The sequence below is a fragment of the Galeopterus variegatus genome, unplaced genomic scaffold, assembly GCF_000696425.1.
Source record: "Galeopterus variegatus unplaced genomic scaffold, G_variegatus-3.0.2 Scaffold2473, whole genome shotgun sequence".
In the NCBI taxonomy this organism is placed as follows: Eukaryota; Metazoa; Chordata; class Mammalia; order Dermoptera; family Cynocephalidae; genus Galeopterus; species Galeopterus variegatus.
In genome coordinates this window covers 158389-167269 of record NW_007728584.1, presented here as the reverse complement: position 1 = coordinate 167269, position 8881 = coordinate 158389, and the positions used below count along the sequence as shown (strand labels likewise).

Genomic DNA, 8881 nt, shown 5'->3' with positions numbered 1-8881 from the left:
GCCAGTGAGCGGGAACCGGTCTGTATGTGGGATCCGAACCCTCGGAGGGAGCGCCGCCGCGCTTCCCAAGCGGCGCACTAGCGCAGTGCGCCACCGGGCCGGCCCCTTTTTGTCCTTTTTGAGACTGGCCGCACCACGCTCAGCCAGTGAGCGCTGTGAGCGCACCGGTCATCCCCATATAGGATCCGAACCCGCGGCGGGAGTGCTGCCGCGCTCCCAGCGCCGCACCCTCCCGAGTGCACCACGGTCTCGACCCGGAGCTTACATTTTATTTGGAGAAAAAAAAGGCTTCCTACCAAGTCATATAATAAATGAAAGACAGATTACTGTTTTTGCTGTATAGATTATGAAAATACTGTTTTTCCAAAGGATGCAAAAGGGAAATGAAATAAACATGTTTTGAGTACCTAATACATGCTAGAGAAGAAATACATACAGTATCATTTAATCCTCACATACTGGAACTTTAGGATTAGCTCATTGCTTCCATTTTTTTTGGTAGTTGGCTGGTACAGGGATTGAATCCTGGATCTTTGTTTATCAGCACCGTGCTATAACTGAATAAGCTAACTGGCCAGCCCCAGCTCATTGCTTCTGGTCTATTCCCATTACCAAACAATGGTCAGAACATGAGTTTCCGGGCCAAACAGACCTAGTTCAAATCTTGGCTTGGCCATTTACTGTGTAACCTTGACCGAGTTGTATAATTTCTCTAAGTCTCAGTTTCTGGGTTGTTGTGAAGATTAAATGTTTACAAAATACTTAGTATAGTTCATGACATATGAAAAGCTCTCCGTAAATATGGGTTACTACCGGTAGCAGTAACAATAATTTTCTATTGTGAATACCCTATTGATTCCTAGGGCTATTTGTTCTACCACTAAACAATTATTGTAGGCAGCAGAGACATCAAGTGGAATAAAACTATGAAGGAAAATACTACTTGAATTTTGCCCAGCATCAGCAAATGCAGTTTGAATGGGAAAGAGGAAGCTGGGCTTCCTTTACCAAGATGTTTTTCAGCAAACTGATAAGATTGTGAAGGAAACTAAAAACTGAAACTCAAGCTTTGTTTCAGGAAACTGAAAAATGAAACTCAAGTTTTCCTCTTTTCTGTAGCATGAATTCATCCACATAGTACTTATCAATTACCAACACTCATTACAGAAAGCCTGAGGGAGAGGGGGGTGGTGAGGAAGACACACCCATTACACACGGGAAAGCTAATATCACTGTCTGTGGATGAAGCCAAACTCGTCTTCCTTGATTGGCCACACATTTCATAAGTGACCTTGCTGAACATCCAAAGTCTGTTTTTTTTTCACTTTTCTCTCCTGTAAAATTGATTCTGGAGCTGACCCAACTTAGTAGAATGATGTGGAGATTTTAAAAACAAACAAAATAAGACTGTATACAATAATCTGCTAATAAAAAGTTATTAAAGCTTCAACTACATATGATATTTAAGATGATCATACCATTTCATGACATCAGATGCTAAGAACATTTTGTACACTTTTCTTTGTTTTGCACTTTCTAGAGAAAATTTTAATGTGACAATATAAAGGAATACTTAGTAAAATACAAATTCTATACAACTGAACTCTAAATTTTTAAAATTGTTACTTTCATATTTACTTTTCAAACTCCCAAAATATCAGAAAAAAGTCTTACTTTTTATATTCTGATCTGATTAGAAGACTCTATGTCTTGGAAGAATGGAAAATTTTATCATTTCTCATTCTTTCAACATTCACATAGCTCAAAGAATAAACTCGCATGGTTCTTCCTCATTTGTTCCACAGCTAAAACTCGATGACACATTGCAAAATTAGGGAAAAGCAGGAATCCATTTGGTTGTTTTGTTTTAGGAAGTTCTGAGCAAACAAAACAATTGCTTCAGTACAGTGATGCTCTTGGGACTTTGTTTTGGTGACTAGGACTCTAGACCTGCATATCCAATACACAGCCACTGGTCCACAGGTAGCTATTAAACATGTCAAAGTGGCTAGTCTGAATTAAGATTTGTAAAAGACACATAGGATTTTGAAGACCTAGTACAAAAAAGTTAAATATTTCATTGACTTTTTTTTATATTAATAATATCTTTTTTTTTCAACCATTAAGTTCTTTATTAGGGATGGATATTCAACTTTAACATGGCTTTTCAGCACAGCATGTACTGAAATAATTACATGACGTGTCCCCTTTAAAGTATTTTTTCCAGCTTTATTGAGGTATCATTAAAAAACTGTATAAATTTAAGGTGTACAACATGATGATTTGATATATGTATACACTGTGAAATGATTACCACAATCAAGTTTGTTAACACGTCCCTCACCTCACATAGTTACCACTTTTTCTTGTGTGTAGTGAGAACATTTAATATACCAATAACATCTCAAAATGATAATATTTGAGAATTTGGGGGGAGATAAAAATATTATTAAAATTATTAAAGTATTATGATAATGAAATATATTCAATTGTAACAAAATGATAGTACTTTGGATATACTGTTATATAAGACATATTACATTATTAAATTTTATTAAGTTAATACTACATTTTAAACATAAATTTCACTGGGTTTTTTTTTTTTTTTTTTTTTTTTTTTTTTGGTGGCCGGCCGCTAGGGGGATCTGAACCCTTGACCTTGGTGTTATAACACCACACTCTAACCAATTAAGCTAACTGGCCAGCCCTCATCTCTTTTCTTTTTACTTTTTTAAATGATGCTACTAGAAAATTAAAAATTACATTTTTGGATTGTATTATGTTTCTATTGGACAGCGCTGCTATAGACTAAAAGTTATTTCCATTTCTGCCATTCCATCACTGTTTTTATTAAAGTAAACTGCACCCATTCATTGGCTCTCTTAGGAAAAGTAGAGGGCTGTCTGTTTTTCAGAGTCACTCAAGCAATCTTAGTTGGGCCTGCTTATTCAAAGGGAATCCGATGTCCTTCTCTTACTACTAGGTTTCTCATTAAGTGAGAAACCTTGCTTACCTCTGGGGTTGGTATGGGGATTCCTGGGCCTGGCCTCCAGATGAGGTCTTCTGTCCTCCATGTCTGAGTCACCTCAATTTCTCCACATTCACATTACCTGGAAAACTGCACAGGCTGAGAGTTATCAGCATCCAACAGCAAAAACCCAAGCACCATCCTTCTGTCTCTACATGTTAATGATTCAATAACTAAGAGCTAAATGCAGATTTTAATCATGAGCACAAGTTCTCAATTCTGTGAATACCCAATTATGATATGAAGCACAAAATTCACGATTTAGGTGATTTCAAGAGATCAAATTCCCCCTTCCCTTTACCTTGCACTATCTTGTGGTTCGAGGGAGTGTCATCAATTCCCATTCAAAACTACTGTTTGGTTTATGCTTTTAGCCACGTTACTTAATCAGTTGCTAGGTTTCATTTTTCTCTCCTATAAAGCAGACAAATACTGTTGCTAAGGCAAAAGGAGTCCATTTTTGTTAATCTAAAACCATGTACTCACCACCCTATCTGGCATTTATATTACATAGTATTTGATAGTTTGCAGTGCCCTATAGTTTGCAGATAATTAGTGAGCAGTTATCCCTTATCCTGCTCTTTGAAATGCAGTCAAATGATTAAATCCTCTGCTCTACTGAATCAAGAGAAAGAAATTATATGTTTCAATAACCAGGAGCCTTAGCATCTATGGGGTGCTGTTTCTCTAGGGCCAGCTAGATATCTGCAGTTCTTTCCTTGTCCTTCTTCTGTCTTGATGATTTGACACTGGTCCTATAAGAGGAAGTGGAAGCCCCTTTAAGGGAATTTCTCAGTCCAACTCACACACATGTGGGATAGGGCTAGGGAAAGAGTAGGTGACTCAGAGTCCTCAGAAAAGGGATTTTTTGAGACTGTCCTTCTCACTAAGTTTTAAAATATTCATAGTTGGAAACTGTGAATAGATTTGGCATTATATGAGGGTAGCTTTTATTCTCATCAGGAAAAGGAGTCCCTTTTCTTCCCTCTGGAAATATTTTTGGTGAGTCTCTTCCCTCATCTTATCAAACGCTGCTCTCATGCTGCGCATTCAATATTTAGAGTTTTTTTTGTTTTTTAATTCCCCAAGGGGAAAATTCCTTCTTCCTCTTTTTTGAAAAATACTAAAATAGAAGCCCTGAAACTTTCTGGCATAAAAGAAACAGGAAAAAAAAAAGAAAGAAAGAAAGAAAAAAGATGTTAAAAAGAAAAGGCAAGGAAAGGAAGGGAGCAGATAAACAGGAAATGCTATGAAAAAAGCAGAGTAAAGTGGGTTTTTGGGGGAATCAAGGCCTAAAGGGGAGGAAGAAGAAAATCAGTGATGTTCAGGCTGGTACAGGGGTCAGAATTAGAGGAAAATGATCATTATCAGGGCGGGATGAAAGTGGTTGAAGCAAGAAGAGCCGGTTTCAAGAGGAAGTCTCCAGGGTCCTGAGAGGAGTCACTAGCACACAGGAGCCCACCGGGTCCTGAAGGCACTATTATGGGGTCAAGGGAGAGCCCAAGGCTGTGTGGTGGCCTGTGAAGGAAGGTGCCATTCCCAGGCTGAAGCAGGGGCTGGTGGGGGATATAGGGGAGAGCTGGAGATGTATGGTGGCCTCAAGAAGAGGGTGGAACAGAGTTCAGCTGGGAGAGGTGGGTGCTTGTTGCCGCGATGGGGGGACTCCAGCAGGGCTGGGAATCCAGGGGGCTGAGGGGCTTTGTAGGAGACGGAGGATGAATACGGTGACAGGAGGTGAGGCCAGAGGGAGATAAAGGCAGTAGCTATGGCAGAAAGTAAGGGCAGAGAGAGGGGTGAGACCAGAGGCAGAGGTGGGTGACGGGGGTGTTGGGGTCGTTAAGGAGAGCGACGGGTGAGCTGAGGGGATAGGGACACTGAAGAGAGCACAGGGGCACTGAGGAGAGGGGCCAGGGACTGGGAGGGGGATGATGAGGGACGTTGGGGGCTGAGGAGGTGACAGGCGCATGAGGAGAGGGGCCAGGGACTGTGAGGAGGAAGACGGGGGGCGCTGGGGGCTGAGGAGGTTAAAGGATCGGGGGCGCTGGGGTTCTGGGCAGAGGTAGGAGCCGCGGACAGAGGCAGCTGCGGGGCGGCACGGCAGGAGCAGGTGCGGGGCCGGGGCAGGGACCACTCACCCGGCTCCGGCGCGTCTCCTCGCCGTCGCCTCCGGCGAGAGCTCGGTTCTCCCGCCCAGGTAGCTCGGCGGCCCCGCCCGTGCCGCGCACTTTCGGTTTCCCTTCCCCGCAGACTCTGGGAGGAGCAAGGAGCCGGGCAGGCGGCCGCCAGGAGGAGGAAGCGAGCGAGGGGGCCGGGCCGGGCACTGCCAACGCCCCCGCCCTCGGGGCTGGCGTCGCCTCAGCTCCCCCAAGCGGCTGGGCTGGCGGGCTCGGGCCAGAGTGGCTGAGGGGAGGGGACGCGAGGGGCGGGTTCTGCGCCCGAGGCCATGTCAGGCCTCAGTCGGCCCCGGAGGAGGGGGGACCCGGTGGGCTGCTTGGTACTTGTGAAGCGCGACATGGCGGCGAAGCCGACGAACGCGGGTGGCCCCGAGGCTACTGGGAAGGGGACGGGGTTAGTCGCGGCCTTGACAATCATAAGAGCACTCCGGCCTGAGTGGCTCGGAGACATTTCCCAGGGGGCCCCGCGCGGCGTGGGCGGGAAGGGGAAGCGCCTCGGGCCCAGTGCGCAGGCGCGAGAGAGCCTCCTCTGGCTATATAAGGGAGGTTCCGGTCGCGGATCTTCCTTTCGCAGCTTTGGTCCCCGGGTTGCGAGTGTGGCCTACTTGGTCTCGTCCAGCTCGGGGAGCCCGTTTGTACGTGGTGAGTGGAAATCCAGCTGTTTTCCATTCGAGGGCTCTGGTCCTCTCCGTTACCCTCTTTGTGCCGTCCTTTCTGCGGTTGGTCCTAGCTTTGGTCCCCGGGTTGCGAGTGTGGCCTACTTGGTCTCGTCCAGCTCGGGGAGCCCGTTTGTACGTGGTGAGTGGAAATCCAGCTGTTTTCTATTCGAGGGCTCTGGTCCTCTCCGTTACCCTCTTTGTGCCGTCCTTTCTGCGGTTGGTCCTAGTCTTCCCTTGCCGTGGTTCCTCCAGCTCTGACCCCAAATAGGCCGTAGGGCCGTGGGGGTGGTGAGTTAGCTGGAAAAACCCGCACCATCTCCACGGGCCTAAAGAATCCCTTGGCTGGTGTAAATGATGACTTCGTTTTTTTCCCCATCAGATCGACAATGCTGATTTCTTAGAACACTTGCCAGTTAGTTCTGATGCACCGGCCTCAAAAGGCCCGACTCAGTTCTTTTCTGACCTTGGAAAGATGGCGATTGATGCCCTTTCCTTGTTTCGCAGGTTAGGGCGGCCAGAGGGTACAAAATGGATGTTGGAGGAGGGAATATGCTTTGGGCCTCCAAGGGAATCCCATATCAACATCTACAATCTTCGATCTCCTGATCTCTAGGGTAAGCATTTGTCTTCTGGCCTATTATAGGAAACACGTGCTTTGAGAATTAGTTTGCCAGGCAAACTTGGAAAAAAACGAAGATTTAACTAATTAAGCTAATTTCTATTGAGTACTTGTTAGGCAGTAGGTATTCTTTAAAGTGTTCTGTATGCTTTATTTTGTTACAATTTTCACAGTTTACCTGTTAGACCTAGGTTCCTAGTGAAGAAACAGGTTTAAGAGAAATGCCGTAAGTGGAATAACCTTTTAAGTGAAAAGTTGTTTGATGTGTTTTTAATGTTCTTTTAAGCACGATTTTGGATTCCATTCTTACATGTGCACTTTCTGGGCATTTGATGAGTAATGGTTTTTCTTTGGAAAAAATTTTTGGAAAGCCAAGTCCAGGAGTGAGGCACTTAAGGACTGGACTTAAAAGGAGCCTTATTTTTATTACATTATATTATTGTTATTTTGTTATATTTGGACCTTAGATTGTCCCAGATTGTTCTTTTATGTAAGGTTTTTGTGATAACATCTTCTGTTAAGACGCAACCTCCTGACACTCATGCTCCAAACTGTCACTTCAGTAAAAGCAATTTCTTCACAACTCTTGCCAGCCATGTGTGGCATCTACTCAAGTGTAAGCTCTGAAGGCAGGAGTATTTGCCTTTGCCTGCTGTATTATTGCCAACAACAGGACACAACACAGAAGTGCTCAAATATTCAATGAATGAGTTTACAAGTATGGAAGCATACCAGCCAAATCGTATTTTTCCTTCAGGGCTCTAAAGAGCTTCCTGCTGGCATGTATGATGACTGAACTTTTTTCCCCAACAGATCGACCATGTTGATCTAACTTCTCTAAGCCAGTTTCTGTCTGATATGCCAGCTTGAGCTGTAACTTTGCCCCTTCTTTGTTGGGCATCTAAGTTGCTGATAGGTCATCCTTGTGTTTTCATCTCAGGTTTGCTGTTGTTGAAAAACAGGCTTTGAATGGAGCTGGGTGAATGCAGGTGCCAGAGAGGATCAGTAAGTGAAGCCCACGTCTCTCCCTGAATAGACATAGAATCTGTGTGGGATAGCTGATTTTTACACCAATATGGGGTTGTTCTCTTTGGTTTCTGCTTTCTGTGACTCAGATTTGGCTGTTGCAGCTGATGACATAACTTTTTTCCCCATCAGATCGACCATGTTGATCAAACTAAACTATAAGCCAGTTTTGTCTGATGCTTCAGCCCTAAAGATAACTTCTATCCTTGTTTCTTTCTTACCCTTCTTTATTTTCATTGTTGTTTTTGAACGGCTGGTTGGTATAGGAATTGAATCCTGGATCTTGGTGTTATTGGCACCATGCTTTAACTGTGCTAACTAGCCAGCCCCTTCTGTGTGTTTTTTTAGTGGGAATTGAGCTAGCTCTGTTGGTTATTTCATGCATTCAGGTTGTTTATTTTGGCCTCATCTGTTCATTTCCTGTAGGTCAAGAGCCATGCATGCCACTGTTTGATCTCAGTCTGATCCGTCCTTGACTGGGTTTGGTCTGTCCTGTAACAGGTGAAGTTTCTGCTTGCTAGATTTGCCTACTTGGGAGTAATCTCAGGACCCAGTTCCAAGTTGGGTGTGAAAAGAAGTCATTCTTAGGGCTGATGTTGGCCTATTGGTACTAGTAGGTCTGATCAGAAAGGAAAACAAAGTTACTGAACACTGAGTGGAATTACTTTCCCTTGGTAAATAATGCACCTTTTAAAATAAGGAGCCCAAAGTCACATTTGAGTAGAGATTCAACTGATTATATTTATTTTTGTGAGACTTAGTTGTAAGATTCATCATGCTGTTGGTTGGAGGCCACCCTCAGTAGCTACATGGGCCTCTTCAAAATGGCAGCTTGCTTCATCACAGTGAGCAAACCAAGGAAAGACATAGGCAAAGAGAGCTATTTTAAGTCAACACCTCCCACCCCATTTTTTATACAGAAAGCAACAGCACTGCCATCTCAGTTTGCCCTTTCATGTTTGGTTATGACTGGAACTTACAGCAGATCAACCATACTGATAAAAGAAAACAATTCAGCCAGACCAGTCAGCTTGAGTCAGTCCTTGGTTGTAGGATTTCCTTAGGCTGACGTATAAAACCCCTCAAGAAGTTGTGCTAGCACAGGGAAGCTGCTTTTGCTAAGTCAATCCTCCTGTTTCATTGTTCCCTGATTTGCCTAGTGTCCTTAATTAGTGGAAGGGGAATAAGCAACACCAATGACAGCTTTCTTCCACTTCTTGAATACAGTGTGCTTGTTTGCTATAACAGATGTGTCTCCTGGTAATTCATTCCCCAACTATTTATGAAAAACATGCGGAACTGAAGGTGGGGTTAATATCAACGATCACTGACCCTAGATTTGTCTGGATGTATAAATGTGTATAGTTTTAGCCAC

The 8881-nt window shown here is 43.9% G+C and overlaps 1 protein-coding gene and 1 long non-coding RNA gene across 3 annotated transcripts in view; one reads left to right on the top strand and one right to left on the bottom strand.

The window, feature by feature from the left end:
- ZNFX1 (zinc finger, NFX1-type containing 1) overlaps nt 1-3274 on the bottom strand; it is a 25634-nt gene extending 22360 nt beyond the window's left edge. For both annotated transcript variants that reach the window (XM_008581845.1, XM_008581846.1), the window contains exon 1: nt 3014-3274. In XM_008581845.1, the coding sequence (XP_008580067.1) occupies nt 3014-3074 (61 nt within the window). In that variant the 5' untranslated portion in view covers nt 3075-3274. The remainder of the gene's footprint in view (nt 1-3013) is intronic.
- A 4657-nt stretch (nt 3275-7931) lies between these two features.
- Nucleotides 7932-8881, top strand: part of LOC103597957 — a 2809-nt gene continuing 1859 nt past the window's right edge. The window contains exon 1 of the long non-coding RNA XR_551159.1: nt 7932-8007. This is a non-coding gene — a long non-coding RNA (uncharacterized LOC103597957). The remainder of the gene's footprint in view (nt 8008-8881) is intronic.